The sequence below is a fragment of the Nelumbo nucifera genome, chromosome 2 (assembly GCF_055504915.1).
Source record: "Nelumbo nucifera cultivar China Antique chromosome 2, China Antique-T2T, whole genome shotgun sequence".
NCBI classification, from domain to species: domain Eukaryota; kingdom Viridiplantae; phylum Streptophyta; class Magnoliopsida; order Proteales; family Nelumbonaceae; genus Nelumbo; species Nelumbo nucifera.
The window spans coordinates 55,768,810-55,793,407 of record NC_142650.1 but is presented as its reverse complement, the minus strand read 5'-3'; the positions used below and the strand labels follow the sequence as shown (position 1 = coordinate 55,793,407).

At 35.9% G+C, this 24,598-nt stretch overlaps 1 protein-coding gene and 1 pseudogene across 2 annotated transcripts; one reads left to right on the top strand and one right to left on the bottom strand.

The window, feature by feature from the left end:
* Nucleotides 1-8,446: 8,446 nt before the first annotated feature.
* On the top strand, nt 8,447-8,788 carry LOC148802235 (protein SMALL AUXIN UP-REGULATED RNA 16-like). The gene has a single exon (XM_088897849.1). It carries the CDS (start codon nt 8,447-8,449, stop codon nt 8,786-8,788), a length of 342 nt encoding a protein of 113 aa, XP_088753975.1.
* Nucleotides 8,789-11,844: 3,056 nt separating this feature from the next.
* Nucleotides 11,845-16,634, bottom strand: LOC104586332 (thylakoid lumenal 15.0 kDa protein 2, chloroplastic-like; annotated as a pseudogene). Its single transcript, XR_016082007.1, has 5 exons — nt 16,255-16,634; nt 15,422-15,562; nt 14,226-14,316; nt 12,131-12,199; nt 11,845-12,042 (listed from the first exon to the last, which is right to left on the bottom strand). The product of XR_016082007.1 is annotated as a thylakoid lumenal 15.0 kDa protein 2, chloroplastic-like (transcript).
* Between the last annotated feature and the right edge of the window lie 7,964 nt (nt 16,635-24,598).

Sequence of the window (24,598 nt, the reverse complement as noted above, 5' to 3'; positions counted from 1 at the left end):
CTAAAAATTTAAACAAAAATAGGTCAGAATAATTTGCACTATCATGGTTTTGCATCAGTGCAAATTTATTTGCATTGAAACCAAACACAGTTATAGAAATTGCATGTTATATTATGTAAATAGCAATTAAATACTGTATCATTCATTACTGATTTCCGATATTACTGTTGATATTTTTAATTAAAAAAAAATAGAAACCTCAATACACCTTTTTTTTTAAGGCTTTTCCCGATGTCAATGTTTTTAAATGTTAAATACCATTAAAAGATTAAAACCAGCCACAAGGCTACTTTTAACCTTAATACCAAGGTTTTAAAAACTAACCCGGAATTGGAACCGTTTTGGGCACCGGTTTTTAGATCGATGGTTCAACTGTTTGGTTTAAATGGATGATTCATTTTGACAAAAATTAAAAAATTAGTTAAAATAAAAAGGCTAAAAACTGTTGAATGGACCGCCCGGATCAATATGTCATTGATCAATTCAACAGTTTTTGGCTTGGGACTGATTTTGGGGTAAAATAGAACTGGTTGCCTGGACGGTTTCCAGGCCGAATCAACAACGGTTCAAAAATCATTGCTTGATACACCCCTTCTGGCATATTAAGACATATCGATACTTTGAACCTTGATTAGAACTTTTTTGATGGAATGGAACCTTAATAGGATAAAATTACACGAAGTTAATATAGGCCAGGCTGGGATTAGCATGGCCCATATATTAGAAGTAAAAACAAGTTGGTTTTGTTTCAATAAATAATTCATATTTTTTAAATCATAAAAATAAACGATTTTGAAAACAAAAAACAAATTTTGGAGTATATATGATTTATGATAATAGAATGACAAAACACCGGATTTTTTTTAAACCAGAGACTCAAGGAGACTTTTTTTTTCAGTTTTGAAAACTAAAAACTCATATAAAACCAAAAAGACATGTTTCCAATGCTTTTTGTTTTCTGATGGTGCACAATCTGGCCGGTCCTAGCTATCAACGACCTTGCCTCTGACTGGAGCAACAGGGGGCCTGAAACGGAGAAGAAAGTGGGGAGTCTCCGGAGAGGAACCCGGTGAGATTGTTCCGAAGCTCAAGTTAGTATTCTCTCAAAGGCAAGATAAAACCAGATAGCGCAAAGTTCACATACCTCTTGTCCTTGGGGGGTAGAGAGCCTTTTATAACCACTTCGCGCACTCACTCCTAGGCTTCTGTCAGGTCGGGTATGATTACTGTGCTTTTGCCAGTTCGGGTGTCATCACCTCTACTGGGACAGAACTGCCACTGCTCTTTGTCGGAGCCGTCTCTGTAACTGGAGATGGCGGTGGCAGGTGGCGGTGGCAGTTGGCCGTTGGAGTGCGGCTGTCAAGCGTCAGATCCCAAGTCAATCAGGTGCGCCGCCCTTGGATACGGACTCCTTCGGTGTCAGGTACGGTGTGGTTTGTTCAGTTCGGTGTCCTGGAGGCGAAGTGCTGGAGTGGTGCGCGAGGTTAAGTCTTGAGTTCGGATAGAGGTGCGGCCCAAACTGCCATGGGGCAGGCCAATTCGGGTTGTTGCCCTTTGTGTTCATAAGGCTCGGGGCCTAAGGGAGAGCTCGGGCTCCTTATGGGGTGTTTAGGTTGTTGCCCTTTGTATTCGTAAGGCTCAAGGCCTAAGGGAGAGCTCGGGCTCCTTACGGGGAGTTCGGGCTCCTTGCAGGGAGTTCGGACCGCTGATTTCTCCTTTCGGAGCTTGCGCCTTGACGTGCTGTTGTGCCGAACTGTTACCTTTGCCACGTGTTGAGTGGTTACGGGGTCGGGCCAAATCTTCCTTCATCATTTTCAAATCGATCATATGGTTTTTATTTTATTTATTGGAACTCTTAAAAAAATAATTCACCTTGAAGAACATTCCCTTATTTTGCAAAATTTCAAAAAAGAGTGATGAGTTTGGTGCTGATATATAGAGCTGGTGACATTGGTGTAAGTTGGGAGGGATGGAGCCTGGTTGTCTCTGCTTAGCTCATCCAAAGTACAGAGCTTAATTTGAACTTTGAAGGACCAAACCAAGTTGTCCCACCCTGAGGTGCTTAATCCTACGATCGACTGTAAATGAATCAGATCAAATTAGATATATGTCTTGATCGAAAGTTTTTTCTTTTTTCCTTTTTTTCATGTCTAGATCAAAAGTTTGTCAATAACTGAATTTTAACCGGATTTATATTGGACTTGGATCAAATTTGGGTATTGAATATCATGACTAAATTAACTCAAGAATGATCAAATTATCACATATTATTAAAAAAAAAACAAACAAAAAATGAATTTGATATTGTACCATGAATATAAACATGGACGTAAATGTTTAAAATGGATCATATTAGGGTATTTCCATATTTTATCCAATTAAAAATAGATTGAATTTGGATTGCCTTACTATGATGGAAAGACATGATATCAAAAAAAAAAAAAAAAACTTATAACCAATTCACTGGCATTATAAAATTGTGGTGACCAATCAGGTGGGTTTCACAAAAAACGGGAGGTTTTTGGTATCATTTCTCAAATCATGGATTTTCCCTAGGCTTAGTTTGGAAGAAGCATGAATACAAATATGTAGAATGCAAAACCTTATATTGATATTGTGTATGTATTTGTATTTTGTATTGTACATATTTATATTTGTACTCTTTTTAAACTGAGCCTTAATTACATAACATTCAGATTCAAATTCAGAGAAATAGATACCCATTGCAGTGCTGCTTAAGCTTATTGACTAGATTACCACTAAACTATATCTTAAGCTTGCTGTCTTTTATATTCAATTTTACAATTGTTGAGTAACAAAAGATGCAATTTTTGGTAGTAAAGAAAATCTTTGGCCGAGTGATAACAGCTGATAAGGTGTTCAAAGGTATACTATAGTAGTCAAATTAAGGCAACTTCATTTGCAAGGGTACGAAAGCATGGAAGTGCAATTAGTTGATTGCAAATTCTGATTTACTTATGTTTTAGCTTTGAACTGTTTTTTTGGTCTTTAGTGCAGAGATGAAGTAAAACAAAATCTGAAACAAATTTAGTAAAGTGAAACCCAAGTCAGATGTTGAACCAAAACATGCACTCTTCACATTTGCAATTCCCATGCATCTGTACCAGTGCAAATGAAGCTGCATTGCAAACAAATCGAGCTAAACGACACATCTCTTAAGAAAAGAAAACGCCTTTCTGAAACTCTTTATGACATTGATTCTTTGAACCTTAACTGAAAACAAAGCATTGGGAAATGGGAACCATTTCAGCAGCAGAGAACCCAGACACTCAATTCCCCAGATTACAGACATCTGGAAAGATGACTCCTCAGGTGAACACATTGAAGCATTGGATGGTGGAGCACATGGACCGACCCCACACGCATTGTCCATTGCTTTCGGCTTTCTGTAAAGAATCTCATCATTGGTGATCCAAAGAAGAAGAGAAACAACCCCCCGACAATATTCAGATGTCCTTTTCCTTCTTTAAACATTAATTATGCAGATGTTGACAGCCATCTTTGATATTTCATTGAAGTAGTTCGCTCCGTTTGCATAAGCAATAGCCAAATAGTGTTTGGTTAGAGATGATTTTAAAAACATAAAAATCTGAAGCCCCAAAACATAAAAGCTAAAACTGGGGTTTGTGCTTTTGGACTTGAAAGGTGTTTGGTTTCGTTTAGTTTTATTCAGTAAACGTTTATTGATGGTGTCATATAATACCATCTCAACATTTTCTCTCTCTTACTCTTTTATATATTAAAAATGTAAAAAGTAAATTTTAGTTTATGTGTATGTCAATTGTTTGTAGAAGTTATTTTTTGAACTTTCCATTTATTCACTGTTAAGCTGAAGTAGTGCCTGGTGGCACCTGATTGTCATAAACGATTGTAATTATTGCATTTCTCAGTTTTATCAGTTCAATAAACATAAACGAAATCAAATACATACTTGAAAAGCACAAGTGCTGAAGTTTATCCAAATACAACCTTAATCTTCATGGTGGGTGTACTGTTGACCCTTTAAATGCGTAATGGGTCCTCTAAACACAGAGTCAAGATAGTAAAACATTAAAAAATGATATCACTTTGATTTTGCTGGTCTAGATAGTAAAACATTAAAAAAACAAAGGAAAGAAAAAAGATAGTACTAATCACTTTGATTTTGCTGGAAATGATATTTTCCCAGTAAAAATGATATCACAAATAGCCCAATTTATTTATTCTTTTGCTTTTAAAATGTTCTCACTTCTTAAGTTAGGATTAACCTGGCCATTATAATTAATTTTAATATAATATATATATATATATATTATGGTGCTTTCTAGTTTCAAGTATTAAACAAAAGAACCATAACCTTTAAATTTAGAACTATTGATGCATATGCAATGCATACTTTACATATAGATAGACATTTTGGGTTTGGATTGCCAACCCTAACCCAACTATCTAAAAGGTAAATTGGGTTTATACCCCGACACTACTGGACCTTCAGGCTTAACTCAGCCTTCTAAGTTGGGTTTTGGGTTTGATTAATTAGTTGGACCTCCCTAATAGGATCTAAACCTTAAAACCTTACCAGATTTGGAACTAATAAAGAACAGAAGAACAGATAATGGCCGACTTTCATTTGATAAATTTATATGAGCTAGAAAGGATGATCATCAGAATCATGAAAGTAAACAGTACTATCAGCAATTTTAGGCAGCACTATATTCAAAGGAGTTATGAACTGGCTCTGATCATATATTGGAAATCTTAGTTGCAAGTGCAACCACCTATACTAACAACAGCATTAATATTCAATTATCTCTTCATCACCAAGTTGTTCAGCAATGGAGACAAAACATCCATTTAGCTGAGCCAGACAACACGATCGAGCACAGTTGCAGGATAGCTTTCTTGCCTGTAGACAGACTTTGTGTGCACTTTTGGCTGGTTATTAGCCCAGTGACAAGACCACACAAGCCAACAATTCTGCGTTACAATAACAACAACGAGAGGGACATCGTCTTGCATTAATTCAATATATATTGCTTTATTTTCAAGTAACTTAAAAAAGTAAAAGCACTACTATTTCTTCAAAAAACAAAAAAGTAAAAGCACTATAAGGCTATTAGCTTAATTTAAGTATTACACTCTCAGGCTATCGTTGCTGCACTGTGTTAAATACATATCTACAGGCTATTAAATATATATATATATATATATATATATATATATATATATATATATATATATATTCAAGATTTACAGTCCAAGTCCAAGAGTGTTTTGAGGATAATGGTAGAAATGCTATCTGTACATAAAACCAATGATCAAGGATCGATGGGGGGACCGCATGCAGATATTTAGGCTGTGCTTGGTTTGAAGGTCTCTCTATCTTGGCAACTGAAAAGAAGAAATAAATACATCCGCGTGTTTTAGTTATCACTGTCACATCTCAGTGGCAGAGGAGAGGACAGAGAAGGACGAGACAAGTCCTCTGAAGCCTAAAGCAGCAACTTTTGCTCAGGTGAAGTGAATACTGAATAGCGTGCTCTCCATTTGAGTAGGCCCAGTCCTCTCCAGAAACAAACAACAGGAGAATAATGAGTAGGAGATCTTCAAGAGATCTACCGTCTTCTGAAGCAGAGATCGATTGACAGTGCACCACCACATGCATCGATCCAAACATCTCAGACGGACTCTCCAAGAAGTAAAAAACTTCTTCTATCATCTCTCCATGGCCCCATATAAGAACTCACCCTAACAAGCTCCCAGAGAGTATATAAACATAGAATCCTAATTAAGCTTTTGAAGAACTCAGAGACAGATAAGATCAGTACGCACGTATAATGGGAAGAGGGAGGAGAAGGACGGGCGTTTTGCAGTATTAGCGGTCAAGGGTGACGAGAAGAAGAGGTTCAACGTTGAGTTGGGTTTTCTGACCAGTCCTGATAAGTTCTTGTTGTTGCTGAAGCAGGCTGAAGAGGAATTTGGGTTCGAACAAGAGGGAGCTCTCCCATGGTCCCTTGTCGACCTGACCAACTCCAGAGGTGAGAGCGGACAAAAAGTTTGAACAAGTACTGTACTGATTGTTGGTAACAGACTAACAGCTCGTGAAACCATGAATAGATTTGGAGCTGGCCGATCAAGATTTGTGTACATATATATTAGTTTTCTTTATTAATTGACTGTTGTTTCTCATTCTTTATATACAATTGATCAAAGTTAGATCATGGTGAAATGAAGCATGATTTCACATGCAGCTCAGTTTTCAACTTAGACTTTTTCTTTATTTGCACATAATGACAATAGTTCCAAAGAAGAGTAGTTCTGCGAAGGGATAACAGCTTATCAAAGAAGAGGAGTACTTTTCAACTGGTTGGGTTAATTACTATACCCTCAAATATTTTATTTATTTAGGGCCCATTTGGTTCGCGGGAATAAGGGTCTGGAGTCTGGAATCAAAATCAGAATGTATCATTCTCATTCTAACTGTTTGGTTGATGGGAATCCCATTTCTATTAATTCCTACAGGATTCCAAGTCCTGTCTGAACTCTGAACCATACAGTCTATAAGAATAGATCATTCAAAAAGACAGAATGAAAATTCATTCAGTTCAGAAAAACAGGCTACCCGGCAGCCGCAAAACTTAGGCTGACCACCAAAAGCTGGCCGGATGTGGTGGGTTGGATGGTTCAACCAGGCTATTTATCCGGTGAAATGATGAGAACCATTGAAGACCCTTCAGTGGGACACAGTCAGCTGTACTGATCACCGGGTCAGCAGTTAAACCACCCGGGCCAGTAACGGGTTTAGGCTGAGAACATGCTAAGTCAGCACTCAGCAGGAAGAAGATTAATTTTGCATGATGATAACCACCGACGATTCGGATGATTTGGTTAATTTGACCGAGAGTATGTGTGATTTCTTCCAATCAATAAAGGCCTACAACGTCATTCGCTTTTAATCACCTCTTGATATTTTTATATAAAAATCTTAAACCTTAAACTCTAAATTTTAAGTGAAAAATGCATTTGGTCAGACACAAGTCTTCCGACCAGATAGAGCCAATAATTCCACCTGGGCTACTCAACCAGTAAGTTCGAAATCACAACACAACAACCAAAATAGTTAATCCTTGACCAAGCTGGCCGTTCATGAAACAAAACCCTGACTGATTCCTGGAAGCTTATAGGCATATTTGTACCACATTTGGCTCATTACTCTTTGACAAGACCAGACAAGCAAGCATAAATCGCAGGCAGATAGAGATACAAGTACGTAGCTTGGGTAACTTATAATTATAAACCTTGCATTTGCATGATCAGATGTTTACCAAGGATGAGTATATCAAGCTAGCTATTATGGGTTCACTAAAATCTTAATAGGCAAATCGATTGATAAGAGATGGGACCCATCGTTTTTTTCTCATGCACCAGTTCATGAATACATTGTCAGATCTACCACCTAACGGTGGGTAACAGTTAATTGAATAAAACTAACTTGATGTCAATTTCAAGATGCAAAAAGTATCAGATCTACTGTCATATGGATGTCAACCGATGCTTAAAAAGGATAAACATTAGAGCCTTCAATGGAATTCCAAAAGGAAGGGTTGTGGAAGGATTTCTTTGATAAGGTGAACCAAACACCGTACGTGTTCTTTAAAGAGGAACTTTAACAAGATGAGTGGTGGCAACATATCAAGAGATCACAATAGAAGTTTCAGGTAGGGGAGTCCATGAAAAACCAAAAAACCGTAAAATTGAACCGAATCGAAAAAATCGAATCGCAAAATGCAGTTAATCGATCGGTTTGGTTTTTGTTCGGAATTTTTAAAAATTTGAAAAACTTATTCGGTTTTTGGTTAACCTATAAAAAACCAACGGTTAATCGAACCGACCGGTATATATATTTATATGTATATTTTATAAATACTTTTAATATATGTCACATTTTCTATATATTTTATATAAATATATATTCATTATATATAAATATATACTCATATTATATTTATAATGATATATTTACAAATATATTATATATTTTTAAAATATTTATAATATACTATATATCATTTGTTATTTATAATATAATATTATACATATATTTATATAATATATATTATAAATATAAAAAACCGAAGAACCGAACCAGTCAAAAATCGAAACTAGCAGACCGGTTAACTAGTAGTACCGGTTCAGTTTCGATTTGGCAAAATGAAAAAACCGATACTACCGATTCGGTTTGCAAAAAGGGGCCATGGTTCAGTTAACCATGGACACCCCTAGTTTCAGGGGTGCACCACATGCAATGACCCCAAATGAACCCCCTCGGAAACTAGTTGAATCCCTTGTTGCCGTCCACTCTCCACTATAAGATCTCATCACAAGCTCGCTGCTTAAACACATTATATAACCTAAGCTTTTGAACAATCTCAGAAACCATTCTAAGATGGCCAAGAACAGAAAGAATGGGGGAGGGGGGGAAAGAGGCATTCTTATGCTCAGCCATGCCATGGAAAAGCTTCAAAAGGGTCTAACGCTGATGAGAAGCACGGGCATCGGCGACAGTAAATCCAATGGAGTAGAGGGAGAAAAAGCAACAGTGCCATTGGACGTGAAGGAAGGACACTATGCAGTTTTTGCAGTTGAAGGTTGTGAGAGGGAGAGGTTCATTGTAGAATTGGGTTATCTGACTAATCCCCATTTCTTGTTGTTGTTAAGGGAGGCCGAAGAGGAATTTGGGTTCAAACAGGAAGGAGTTGTCGGCCGGAACATCTCCATAGGATTCTAGGAGGAACAAAAGAGAGCAACAGCGGCAGCACTGATGTGTGGCCTACTAGCAAGACGCCTGCGATTGATTGTTGCTAGAAATCAAGTGGATGGATGTTTTAAGGCATTTAGCAATTTTTGTAGGTAAATGAAGAGTTGTTATGAGAAATTCCTGTATAAGATGTTCAAAGCTTCTTGTATTCTTTATAGGTAGCCTCTCCATGTTTTAACTCTCTTAGACCTATGGAAGCATTCTGTACTTATATTTTTTTTCTCTGTTCACTTTTAATGAATTAAAGGGTAATTATATCTAACTATTTTTATTGGCTAGATTATTTTGTACTCTTTTGGGTTTGCTTATTGTCATGGGCTGATTAATCCTGGATCCTGAGGCAGTGCTTTCAATATGTTGGAGAATGAATACTCTTATCAACACTATGGTTGCAAGTCAATTACCAAGATTAACTTCAACATCCATAGCAGCTAACCTCTTCACCAAGCTGGTTGGGTCATAGAAATTGAAACTTGTCGACATAATTGTACTACTATATGCTCATTAGCCCAGAGATAGAACAAGACAAGCTTACAAATTAGTTATTGACTGTAAAGATGACTAGCAAAGATTACGCTATGATATAGAAAGTTTAAATCATGGATCTGTCTAAGAATGAAAATAAAGAAGAAAGAAAACAATCACAAGATGATTAGGTGGTCACCAATATCATATAAACTTGTTATAGTTTCATACTTTCATTATAGTTCCATACTTCCATTCAAGCTTCATCAAGTCATTCAATCAAGAGTGGAATTCACTGTTTCTCATCCATTGATTCATGAATGGGTGATAAGAACTACAAAAGCGTGGCCCCTATTCAGCATTAATTTCGCCACCAGCCGATGGTGGCTAGCACTTCCTGGAATAGCGAGACTTGATGTTAAATTGTATTCAAAGTAGAGAGATACAGTATATGCACCTGTCTATTGTCCTATGCTACAAGCATTGGCATCCTATTTAATGGATACCCAAAAAGGTTCTGGGCAATTAGAAATTAAGGTGGAAGATCTGTGTCAACAAGGAAGTCTAAGTAAGAATACAATTGATCTTACAGAATTGCCTCCATAGAGAGGATTCTAGGAGGCGGGAAGATAGACAAAAAACTGGAGTATTGTTAAGTTTGCTACTTGCAAGACAACCATTACTGAGTTGCTTAGGGAACAAGAGATGTATAGATGTACTGAATCTCAACTTCCATGGTGATCATCACCCAAGCCTTGTCCCAACCATATGGGGTCAGCTACATGACAGCATCCACAAAAGATGCATCTTCCCTCTTTCAACCGTTTAGTTGAATTAACGATTCATTCCTAATAAAAAATCAGGAAGTACAAGCTGACCCAGTAAAGAGGAACTTTTCTATTACTGCACAAGCCTAAATACTCCTTGTCATTTTATTTGAGATCAATGACAAATTGGCCTAGGTTGAAATTTCAGTTGCCGACCATTACTCCATTTGTTTATTTAAATTTTAGTATTCAACCTCTTGCTTCCAACGTGGTATCTATCTCAACAAATTAAGTTGATGATCTAACCCAAGTATAAGATTATTTTTATATAAAAATCAGGCTTACAGAAAACTTGAGGTTAAAAGGTAGACTTAAATCTCAAGCCACAAATCATGCATGAATTGATCATGGAACAGAAGATAAGGAAATTCAGGATCCAATATTTAACGAGTCCCATTTAGAGATTGATATACCAAAGTGAGCATGGTTAAAGATCATTTTAAACCATCAAATTTGCAGATGGTTTTAAAGTTATTTCTACACCAGCCAAATATCACATTAAACAACCCTTGCAATGATCTAATCAAGTTCACTACTTTTAGCCGGGATAATATTTTAGATGCAGCCCCATAAAATGTCATGTTCTAATGCTCTGTAGGTATGTGAATCTATGGTTCAAATCTCAAACCAAGTATTAGCATTTTAGTTCAATCATTAAGCAATGTATAGAGTACTCCTTTGCCCAGAATGATAGAATTGAGATATCAGATGATATTGTGCTGAATGATCTTTACCCCGGGTAATGGAAGCTGCAATTTTGCTTCAATTTGTAGTTGGAGCAGAGGTATCTTGAACAAAAACTTTTTAGTGTGCATGCATGTAAACCTAATCAAACAAATAGGACCAGTTATTTTCATTTCCCACTCTTACATGGATTTAGGTAACCAGTAGGACCAAGTTAAACAATTAACAAGAAAAAATGACACTTTTATTACACATTATACATTCTATTGCATAATCCAATACAATCTTACGTACAAAAATTTGTTAGAATATGTATAGAATCTGGCATATAGTTGGGACATGGCTTGGATGATGACGATATTGATAGCATCTGTCACAACAGATATTGTCGGGCTGAATTTTTGAAGGGAAATGATAGGAATGGCAACGGGGCGGGGCATCCCCTCCCCGTCCCCGCCCCAAAGTCATGATACCTTGCCCCGTACCCACCCCGTCCTCGGTGGCAGGGTGGGTTCGGGGAGGGCATCCATTCTCCATCGTGGACAAGAAATTCCTAAATTTTTCCCGCTCTAAGGCAATTACTTAAAAGTTATCTATTTTATAGACAATTTATACATAGGATATAGGAATTTGGGGGTATTTTAGAATTGAATTATAATACTTTAAGGGTAATTCAAAAATAAAATTATGGGATCCTAGGATTTTAAAAATTTAGGAAAAACTTAGAGATATTTTAAATATGAATATTAAACATAGAGATATTTTACTAATTTACCTTCGGGTTCAGGGCGGGTTCGGGAAATTATATACAAAACCCGTCCCCGCCCTGTACCCGGTTCGGGGAAAAATTATTTTCCCCATCCCCACCCCGTTCTTGTTTAGGGTTGGGGAAAACCTGCCCCGTTTGGGGCGGGGCCCCGGTTTTACGGGGGAAATTGCCATCCCTAGAAATGGGTTTTGTTGCAACTATGGCTACTTTACCTCTGAGAAGCTGTCTGGGCCCACGAGTTCTCTAATCCCTCGGGCAATTTGTTATAGCCATTACAGCATCCACAACTATATATATTTCTTAATAATGTAAGTAGGACACTCAATAGATGAACAACACATAGCATGTAATCCCAGAAAGAAATTTCACCTTCTCTTTCCAATAAAACATATTTCCGTGCTTCCCTGCCACACGACCCCAGAAATTACATGTTACATGCAAACCCACAGAATCCCCAACATTGAAGTTCAATATATTGCCTGACAACAAATGCAATGTGCATAGTCATATGTAGAAAAAGATTCAACATTTCAGCTTAAAGATTGGAAATGCATTTTGAATCTTTACCAAAAGTGAGATCAGCAACAAAGATAATTGTACTGTCATCCACATGCCAATAATCTCTAATTTCTAAGCCTGCAACAGAGTAAGGAATATAAAAACATCTTCAATCAGTAGAAGAAACAAACAGCAATACACATGCTGGAAGCTATGTAAAGATAAGATGATGCTCCAATCTGTGAATTAGATACCAATTTAGAGGCCAAAGAAAACTACCGAACCACCACTATTAACATATATATCTTTTTGAAGAATAAGCTAAAATTTTCATTAAAAAGTAAAAAAAGAGAATACAAGGGAAGGTGATAAGATATCACCCAAGAGAAGAGAAGACTAACTGAAAACAACAACTTTCACTATAACAGCAAACTAACTGCAAAGAAAAAAAAAACGATGAATAGAAACAAAGAGAAACTGACTCCTCTAGCACCAGCTCCTCAAACAAAAACCCAAATGGTCACCTACAGACGAAAAAAAAAAAACAAAACAAAACAGATCGAAACAGGGCCCTAATCTTCCCCTTCAAACTCCTCCTCCAGACCAACAACCTCTTCATCCCACTTCCCTCCTCCCAAAGCACCTTTCTTTGAAATTTCTTCCCTCTTTTTCTTTGCAAACACTTCAAGAGCTTTCCTGGCAAATTCCTCACCTCCCCAGAAGAACAGTCCCAGACTTTTGCCAATTTCTACATCTTTTTTAGTCACTTCCTCAACAGGAATAGTTCCACTCCCAAACCTAGATTAGGAGCAGCAGAAGAATCAGTCATCAATAGCTTTTGCCTATGTAGTTGTCTTGCTGCCCCTCCTCTTGAAATTCTTTGTAGGACCAGCCCCCACCAACCCAAGTTTCAACATGAACATTTCAAATCACTAATTCTAACTGCTAGAATTTTTCCCCTGTAATAGAACATCACCATATTTATATTTGCCTACAATGAGAACAACTGTTGAAATTGTTTTTCTTATTATTTTTTATTCAATTATTGAACCGCCATTAATCCTTATGGTCACCTATTAGACCCAGATGCTCATACAAAGGTGCCATATCCAGTCAGATACTCCAATTTTTAGTGTAAAATTCATATTTGACATCGTGCGCAGCTTGTTCTTGCTGTATCTGGGTAACATAGATGGTCAAATTTCTGCACAACAATTCTTTATTACTTCTAAAAAGAATCATTAGGATATATTGCTACATGCAAGAGGGACATATTTGTATTCAAGGTTTCAAATGTAAGTTTTAGTGAAAAATGTTAGCCACTTAATAAGAAATATATCAGAAATATCAGATTTTTTGTTTCAAACTATTATAAAAAATTTAGAACAATATTGTAAATGTTTATCTTAAAATATTTGTTAATAAAATACATACTCTTTTAAAACTAGAAACATGTTGAATTCATTAATCATAAATGTTGGAATCCCATCTGAACTTTCACCTATTTATTTTTGAAATATTTGGCTAAAAATGAGTGCAAAACTTATAATTTTTTAGAATTACATAATTTATTCATTTTAATTGGTAAAAAATTCAAACAAATTTCCTTTTATATTTAAATAACTAATTTTTAATTTATTTGGTGAAATAACTGAAAAATAAAAGAAGAACCTCATTTATTTTGGGGGATAAAATCAAATACGATATAACAATTTTCAGAGCAATGTACATAAAAATGTCTAGAGAATGTACTCTTTCATATCTGGCAGCACCAAGATATGGTTTCCATCCCAGGTCCCAATTCAAGTTTCTAATTCCATATCAAAGAACAATTTTGATCCTCAACAAGATATCTAGTTATTCACAGAATCTCCATAACCATTTCCCAATCATCCAAGCTATGTGAAATTTGAATTCATCTATGCAATCCTACAATAGAAAGTTCCTCTGAATTTTATTGTCATGTAGAAGAATTTTTTTCATCTCCATTTATACTTTATGAATTGCTTCATTTCGTTTCATTATTAATTCTTCTATTGGCCTATCTCGGTTTTAGATTTTTATGAATATGAAATTAGTGAGAAAGTTGATACAAGTACAATTTCGATATTCATTTTTTATGTCTTTATGTTCAATACATTTAGACTGGCCCTGTCCCTGTTACCTGGTGTTTATGGATAATTCTGTGCCAGAATTCTCAGCTTGCATCCCATATCTCTTTCAAGATTAGCAATCTCCTGTGCAAGCCTTTTCTCCTGCTAATATCCATTACAACTAGCATTAGCATATCTTTTTTTCCATCTGCACTTTATCATGGCATGCTTCTATATTTGTTGTAAGAGCAACAGATGCATTCAGATAAAACTGTAGGAGCCACCACTTTAAATAGGAATTAACCTTTTCTGAATCAAAATTTTCACAAATCATACTAACCAACTGATATGCATGTGCGCACACACACACACGCACACACACACAGAGGATGAACAATAGGAGTTAGGAGCCAAATACATGCAACTAGGAGAATAAGTTACATTTGAAAGTATGCAAGGCTTGTGATCAGCTTAATATAAAGACCAGGAAATCAAATATCTCAAGATGTGAAACATGAATGGATAAAATGATTTTTCTTGAAGCCTTAGAAGGAAAAATGCTTTTAAACTAATAATGGGTTAATATTATTAAAAAATAAGAATATAGCACAATATAGAATCATCAAAAACTCCCAATACAAGAGGTTTGGCCAAAAGGAACCACTAAAAGAGGCAAGCACTAACACATTCAGTACATAATGACATACAAGAGTCGATTGAACTACCTTAGAGGTAATGGTCCTTAACTCAAGTTATCTTTTCAAAACCTCCTCTAGAAATCACATCTCCCGAGATTTATGATGGACCATGAGAAGGGTCAATAAAAATATCTAATAGATTTAGATTTTTATGGTCATGAAGTATATAAATGCAGTCATATTTATAGAAGGAGATCAAGTAAAACTTACATAAGAAGGAAGAGTTTGAAAATAAAACCTTTGCAAGGCATCCGCCACTAATATGAACGCAAACACTAAACAGTAGTGGAAGGGCTACAATAATTTCCACATGTTTATGGATATCCTTCAATTGACAAATTGTCATATTTCTTATATATACAAACTACAAGTTTAGCAACCTTTTATAATGGGTTTGGCAATTATAATCCGATCTGAGCATAATCTTCCCTATGTACTGATGCACTTGTATTTCATTTATCATAACATTGAATTGTATAATTTAAGGTAAACTAATAAGTATGTAAAACAAAGTAGAAAACATATAATTGAACTATGCAATATCCAGAAAATAGGAACATCAACAATACCTGGCTAGCAGAGAGGAACCCAACTACATATATTACAGTGCTAAATTCTTTGGGAAGCAATTCTAGCTTGTTAGCCCCAACTTTTGCTTCCACACGTCCAACTCCTACAAAGTTTCGTTTGTTCCTTTTCAATTTTCCTGTCTGGACCAAGAAAAAAAAAGTCTCCACCATAGTTCACAAGTTAAAATTAAATTTCAGATATGAATAGTAAGTACGTGCTTTAGGGAGCAAAAGTAATCAACAATAATTTGTGAACTCTGAACATTCAAAATCTTTATAAAGATTCAAGGATGTAGGGCTCAAAGCTTCAGTAAGTAACCATGGTCTAATCCTAACACCGGTTTTTAGCGCCGATGACAAAAGTAGGTCTAAATTTTTTTATCTCTCTGCCATGAGTTAAAAAAAAAAGGAGAAAAAAATTAGTGTATCAGGGTCTGCTAGACAGGGAAGAAAATTCCTTTAAATAACACTAGAGAAGGATACAAACAATTTCTTCTAGTTTCTTCTTCATCAGTAAAATGATGGACCGGCATGAACTAAATTCAATTCATTAAAACAAGTTAAGAAGGAACCAATTTTCAAATAAGGAGATTCAGATAAAATCGAAAGTGATCAAATCATATCCACAACAAACAGAAACAAGGAGAGACCTTAATACATGGTTCTAAATAATGAAGCGCTTAATCTCCGAGTTAAGAATGACCCATTCTCAAGTAACGAGATTCGAATAAAATCCAATGTGATCAAACCGTACCCACAACCAGAAATGTCCTTTCTCCCTTCATCTGAAAGCTATGAGTTTCAAGAGTCCTTGGCATCAAGAAGACACTCACCTGTAAGAAGAGATAATCCAAGAATGAGAGCACCTGTGAGCGCGAAATGCAAAGATTGAACGAAATTCGGCCAACCATTTCTTTAAAGCTGGTGCATTTGGGATGAAAGATGTTGAAGATGATATGGCAAGGGAGCTAGAAAGCAGAGAAGGGGTTCTATCTCGAACCATCCTACTGCTCAATTGAAAATCAAAGTATGGAGGATGGAAAGGTTTTTGGTTGACGCGCGTGTTGGGCGGGAACCAACAGACAAGCGTGTATGAAACCTTGGGGCGTGGCTGCGTCAGAGTCAGAGATGAAGGTGTTTGTTGTTTTGTCCCTTTTCACGAGTCTGCTACTGTGCTCGTTCTGATCTCTCCAGTAACGCAGTTGGATTTTTCCGTAATTGGCAATTTGGTACGAAAAGGGTTTGAGTCGATATCATTTTGTAACAGGGATGCAACTCGGGCGGGTTACGGGTTGGCTCATGCCGAGTCGAGGGTCGTATACCCTTGAGGCCTTGAACAGTGTTCAGATAACTGGACCGGGCATCAACCCGGAAGAGGGAGAGGTTCATGAGTCAGAGATTCAACCCGGGTGGAGATCAAACCGTGATGACGTAATATATATATATGTATATATATATATAATTTATATGTAATATTATATATTAGAATTTAATATATCTAAAATATAAAATTATATTCTGTTATAACAGTTTTTATTTTATTTTAAATCATATATTATGTAACATACATGATTATATGATATATAATTATATATAATAATAGTATTAATTATATGCATATTTTTAAAATATATAATTATATTCTTCTATAACTTATATATTTTATTTTAGTTTCAATTTTTATATTAAAATTTAATATTTGAAGCAAAAAGGTGTTTTTAACAAAAACAGTGGGGCAAAGTGCCTTTTTCACCTTGGAAACACGTAGATCTCAAAAAGTTACTAAAAAAAAAAAAAAAAGATCACCCCAATCAAACATCCGAGCGCAAAGCTATGGCCTTTAGAAGTTCACATTTATGGGCAAAAAAATTGTCAAATAACTACCCAATTTTCAAAAACTAGGATCGGGTCATCGGTTTTTTGGTTCGACCATTTGGGTCACTGGTTTTGATTGGTTTTTTGCCCAGTACAATTTTAGGGGTATGACCGAATCGACCATGGGCTAATCACGGTTCAACCACCGGTCCAACTGACTAGTTCAATCCGGTTTTCTGAATACTGCCCTTGAATGCAGGGAGGGTAGGGTCAAGAGGGATTTGTAATTTTATATGCGATAAAGTTTTGGATTTTCAAAGTCCAATCCGCTACGGGTTTTGGGATGGTTATGGGTTGGGAGGTTTAGGGAGGTGAATAGGGTCTAGAATTTACAAAACCCTCCTCGAATCTGCTCCATTGCCATCCCTAGACTTGTGTTCGGTCAAACTTGAGTAGATTTGTTGAGTTCAAAGGAGTTCATAGATATTTATTTATATAATCATATTTTATTGGGCTTTATAGCCCAAATGCCTAGAAAAATCTATGATATTGGAAAGACATAGTATCGAAAGAGTATTGAGTATTAACCAATCAAAAACCCACTTGTGAATTTTGATAAAATCCACCTAATTGATTAACACATTTTATAATACCAGTTGGGTCACAAAATTTTCGATATTATGTCTTTCCGGTATCATAGTGGAGCTCCAAATGCCCAATTTTAAAGTAAGTAGAAGGGATTGAAAATAGCCAAATGGTAGTATGTGGAAATCATATGATATGGAATGAAACCACACACCTCCATGCATTGGCATGGGGTTTTTGACACCGAGTCCTATTAAAATTAGTGGTGGAACCAAGAATTTTCTTTTTGGGGAGTGGGGGAAGTTGTATAACTTTCTTTTCTTTTTTTTTTGTCTTATGATAATTAAAAAATTATTATACAGGTTCACAGCATAAACAACACAAGTAGATAGATAGATGAGAGAGGGAGGGCGGGAGGGGCACTCATGGGATTACTTTTCCTTTGGTCTGCCTTCTTGGCAAAAACAAGAAAATGAAATAGGAAATAGAGGAGGTGAGGATTGGAGAGGGAGGATGTGAGTCTATTACAACTTTTTTTTATGCAAAAGTAAACAATTTTTTATTATTTTTAGGGAATAGAGGAGGTGAGGGTTGGAGAGGGAGGGTTTGAATCTATTACAACTTAAAAAAAAAAAAATTAACAATTTTTTTTTTAATTTTGGGAGTTAAGTAGAGGGGTGTTAGAGAGTTAGAGAGGAGTCCTTTACTTTCATGTTGGGGAGGGGGTCCACCTTTAAACTTGTCTCCGCCCCTGATTAAGATAGAGGCTGAGGTTTTTTATTTGCCTTATGAAAATTCTTGAAAATATATACAAATTTTTATGCAATATATATGAGATTAGGAAAAATATATTTTTATATAAATAAAACGCATACAGGTATATATTTGTTCAGGTAGGTTTCAATTACACAAGGTCTCAACTCAAGCCCGACGTGAGTTTAGGTGAGGCCCAAATTTTTTAGCCAGGCTTAGCCCGCCTAAAACCATGCAAAGCAAAAGCTTGGGTTGGGCTCACCCAAGTTGCAGCCTTATTTGGTAATGCCATTTAAAATTGGGAGTGAAAGAACTTTGAAACTTCAAAAATAGCTAATTTTCACTAGTCTTTTTTTTATTTTGTTTTTTGTTTATTTTTTTGAGAAAAACAAAGCATCTATTAAGGCTATGTTTGGTTTCATGGATGTTTATTGGAAAAACGCCACCACATGAGCACCACTTAGGCTTTGACATTTATTATTGTTTGGTTTCATCGCTTATCAAATAAACAGTAAAAAACAGAAACACTTGAATTTATGTGCTCGAGGTGTTGGGGGAAACTTCAAATTCTGGTTTCTCCCAACACCCCAATGTTTATTGAAATGAAATGCTTCTTAGGAGCATTATAAGCTGAGGTGGAAGATAGCTTTATGGGGGTGTTACTTGAAACGCCCATGAAACATCCAACCAAACAACAAAAGCAATAAGTGTTAAAGTTGAGGTGGAAGTAGGGGTGAGCAAAAAAAACCAAAAAACCGAAACGACTGGTATACATATATTCCTATATATTTTATATATATATTTATGTATATTATACATATTTTTTATATACTATAAATTAATAAATATGCATTATATATATAAATATATTTATTTATAATATATGATATATTATTTATTATTTAAAATATAATATTTTATATATATTTATAAATTTTTATTATATATTGATATATATATTTTGTAATATATATTGTAAAAAATAAAAAACCAAAAAACTAACGAACCGAACCGGTCAACCGGTTAACCAATAGGTTTCGGTTACCAGTTTTCCAAAAACCGGTACTACCGGTTTGATTACAAAATGAGCCCCACGGTTTAGTTAACTGAATCGTGAACACCCCTAGGTGGAAGATAGCTTTATGTAGTGTTACTTGAAATGCCCAACCAAATAACAAAAGCAATAAACATTTAAAGTAACAATTTTCAATTAAAAGTTTATCCGAAAAACACCCCATCTATAAACGCCCACGGAACTAAACACATACTAAGAAGATTTACCGTTTACAATAAGGCTATGAATGAAATCCAATTCAAGCAACCACGTGTAGATGCTTTGAATTGAATGAGCAGACTTCACAGTGCTCTAAACTAGGGCTGTTCATAGGTCGGGTTGGGTCGGTTTATTGAGGTTTTTCCAATCGACCCGACCTGGTCGGGTTACTTGAGATGGAAACCGAAACCGACCCAGTATTAAGCAAAACCGACCTGATCGATTTGAGTTGGGTTGGGTCGGTTTGGGTCGGTTTCGGCTAAGGAGGGCGGACCAAGTTAGAATTAGAATAGAAGACAGAAGTTATCAAGAAAATAGAAAAGTCAAACTGTATTAAAGAAAGAAGACTGAAATTTGTATATTTCAAGAAACTTTCTAAGTTCTAATGTAAGTAAAAAAGGACACTTAATTCTAACTGTAATTGCCTAATTGGTTGCCTATTTGGTGTAAAAGACTATAGAAACTAGGATCCTTTGATTCTTTTCTTTAAACTTTTCCAAAAAAATTCATTGTCTAGTTGTCTTACAATACTTGCCATTAATGTTATTCCTAACTAGAAGACTAGGTTAGGTTGTAATTAGGAATTAAGATAGAGACAACTTAGTTAAGTAGAAACTAAGTCGATTCGGTTTGGGTTGGGTCGGTCTGGGTTGGTCAGTTTGGTCGGGTTGGGCTTTCTTATGAACAGCCCTACTCTAAACTATCTCTTGGCATGCTTGAAGGTGCAACTAGCAAAGGAAGGGATTAAACTTTTGCAATCATCAACTAAAGGGTAATATTTTCTAATGGGGTCATATAATAACTTACAAAACCCCCAACCCCGGTGGCAATGGAATTTGATCTCAGGTCTCTACTACAAGGAATCAAATTAAAGATCCTACCAAGTGAGCCACCATCAATTGATTCCCAATAATTTTAGTACTGCTTTTGCATTATTGCTGAATAACTCTTGCACAAAATTAGGACTATTCCATTTTAATTTATAATTGTATTATAACCATTAACGACAAATAGAAAGGTCCAAGCAAGGTTCAAGTACAATTCTTCTTTTGTCACTTGAATTGATGGTATGGCAGATCCGATCCAAACCAATCACCACAAAGAAAATACCCTTCTACAATGATGACTTGGCCCAAACAAAACCAAAACACCCAAAAACCCCATGTATCAAATCTGGGACCAGATCTAATAGGCACATCAAAGTAAGCACGTTAAATGAGCATTTGCTAAATATTTTGACAACTGTCAAAAGTGGGTATTAATCTTTTTCAAGTGTGGAGTGAGGGTATTTTAAGGGGCAGGTGTCAAAAAAAAAATTCGAAGTGCTCATTGAACGTGCTAACAACTTTGTGCCTACCTCATCCGAATCCGCTTATAGGCCTACCAGCAGGGGTGGAGCCAGGGGGAACCTAGGGGAGCCATGACCCCCCTATGGTCCCCCCTTCCAAAATCTCCACCCCAATGGTTGCCCCCCCTATGGGTCCATCCATACTTATTCCCCCCTCCCCCATTTTACTTCAAGTTTTGGCCCCCCTCACAAAAAATTTCTGGCTCCGCCCCTGCCTACCAGAGAAGGAAAGGCCAACACCCCAGTGCAAAAACATGCCTCTAAAAGACATCATTCTAACCTCAAAAAACCGCTCCCCTAAAACACCAAATCTGGTGGATTTTTCCCTCACATTGTACTTACAACATTTCAGCCGTGCATTGGGAACATCTTTCCATAAACGAAAACATACAATATGGAGATATTCCTATTGAACGGCTACAAGTGTTGTGAGAGTGGTGTGAAAACCAATTTTATGAGGACAACCTTCAAGTTGTTGGGTGATCCCACTCCTTCCACCACTAAGACACAACCATCAATGGCAGCACTTTGCACTACAGCATTCCCTCATCTATCCTAATAGAAGCACCAACACCTGCAGTGGGATCACAAACTGCCATCTTGTCAATTAAGGCCGTAAGTTGGGCTGGGTTAGGTCAGGTTGAGGCTAACCTTAGCCCAATCCTAAGTTCTAAACCCCTAATCCTAACTAAATTCCTTCAACCCTAACCCAACCTTCTATCCATCCCTTAAAATCTCGTAAAACTTCTCAATCTCATATCTTAACTCAACTTTCGTTACATATATTAATCTTGTGTTTCATTACTATTTGTTTGTTGGCGTTTTTATTGGTTCTTTTAGTACAAATTTCAGAAAAAAGATAAGTGTCTAAAATGACTATAGTTTATTATGAATTATGACTTATGATAGATCTTTTGTGGGTGGAAAACAATAGAGAGGAGATGAAGAATGAAATATTCAAAAAACATAAAATATGTTAAGGTTTTAGTCTTTCCAATTAGGATTAAGTGAAGTGATTATCTTAAAAGAAATACATGATAGTATGTGGTAGGGGCTATACAACTATCATGCATCTAAGCAATAAAGACAACCTAAACCTTTGGATTATTGACTATGAAGATAAAATTACTAAATTACCCATTCATGATTTTATGGTCTGGGAGAAAAATCTATTAAAACGATGAAAATGGGCATATGCTACAACACAATATCTCTTTTGAGCAAATGAGATTTGTTGCCCAGTATTCTCAACCCACACTCTACCCGTCTTGAATTGTAGCCACACATCACCATCTTTTATTGTGAGATGTGCGACTGCACTGTACTATAAATAGGGTGCCAGTAGAGAAAGTGAGTAGGAAATTTGGGTTCTCTTTTGAGTTGGGTTATTGTATTTATTCTTTAAAAGGGTTTGGAATCACAACCCAATCCAAAAGAGATATTGTGCTTTACTATGCCCATTTGCATCATTTTGAAAGCTTTTTCTCTCAACCCATTAAATCTAGAATGTAGAATGAGCAACTTTGTTATTTTACCTTCATCATTAACTCCATTTAGAGTAGGGGCCCACAAAGTGCTAAAACCCCAAGTTCAAGGGGCCTTTGTTGCAAGCATTTTAGCTTTTAAATCTTCAGGGAGACAACTCTTGCACACAATCATCACTTATTAAATAATTTGAGTTATTTCAATTAAATCTATGTGTTGGGTTCAGAATTAACCACTTACCTATTGCACATAATTTTACTGAAAAACACATAAATACTGAACTATTTAATAATGATATAAAAATATAGAAATTCCACAAAAAAACATACAGTAGGTGAAAAATATGGATGTTCAAAGATACGAAATAAAAAATACAGAAACACTTTGGTTTTTATTTTAACCAAACTTTTCACAGTACCACATTTCTTTGACAGGATTTCTTAGTGTTTTTCATTTTCAAAGCCAAATTATACACCAACTTTTTCCATCTATGTTAATTATGTGCTGTACACGCGTATTTAGTAACCATATGGAACTGCACCTCTAATGAAGACATACATGAATGCATGAAAGAAAGAAGATTCATGAGATGTCTTTCTAATATGAAAAGTTGGTCACTACGATTCCTCCAGTTATGACTTGTCTGTGGGATCTGTTCCCGTCCCATCTTTTTCTCCATTTCTTTGAATAGGTCTAAGGTCGGGTTTCCTTGATAAAACATCAAACAACTTGCGAGCCAAAACATTAATGGCTTCAGATTGTGGTTCCCACAATGCATGGTGTTTGAATTACTGCCATCATAATAAATGATTTGGTAGGAAACAGTGTTGACCAATGACTTTCTGAAACTTATATGTTGATAGCAACCATTATTGTAGCAGAAAGGAAAAGGCAAAACAAAAAAACGCAAAAAAAAAAAATGCAACCATTGCTTTCATAATGTCAGTTATAATTAAGTTGTTTGCTGCAAGATCTATCTTAAAGACCATCAGGTGCGCATCAAATAATTTTAAAATGACAAAATTACCCTTTGTGATATTTTTCTGACCATTTTAGTTGGTTTGTTTGAGTGTTAAAAGAAGGAAAGGAGAACGGTTATGAAACTAGACAAGTGATCATCCGATTACAGTTGATTGTTGAACAGGCCGAGGAACTTGAAAAGGGGAGCAGGAGCTTCAACAGTTGATTGCTGACCGGTTTCATAATCCATCTTTCCTTTTTATTCTTCTAACACTCAAACAAAATGGGTAAATAGTCAAAAAATATCATAAAGGGTATTTTTGCCATTTTGAAATTATTTAATGTGCACTTAATGTCACATAGCGGTGTTGACTAATTGTAGGGACCTATTAGACACAATTTGAAAATTCAGGGTACTATAGAGATACGTTTTAAAATTTGGGGACTGACTTGACATAACCCTAAAAGTTCAGGGTACTATTCAGGAATTTTCCCTTAATTGTTTTACAATTCCAATTATAATATGGGCCATGGGTCTTTACCTAATTAAAAAGAGGGTTTTTTATATAATTTTTTATCCCCTTCCTTTAATAACACTAAGGCCCCGCAGTAAATTACTTACCTGAAATGTAATTACTTGGGTAAGTTTTTCCTAGGGAACACTTACTCAGGTATGTGCATTTACCCATGTTCTTTTATTTTTCATGTAAATAAGGCAATGACCATTTTAACTATAGAAAAGAGGTATTTTTGTCTCATTCAAGTGTTGGCAACTTCCCCCCTATGTGGGAAAGTTATTTATCCACGTAGGAGATAGGTATCACTTTCCTAGGTAAGTAATACCCAAGAAAATAAACTTTCCCTCGTTCTCACATAAAACTAAAAAAAGAACCAGGGATTCTTTGTCAATGGGAACCAAAATCCTATTGACCAACTTCCCCCCTCTCCAAATCCAAAA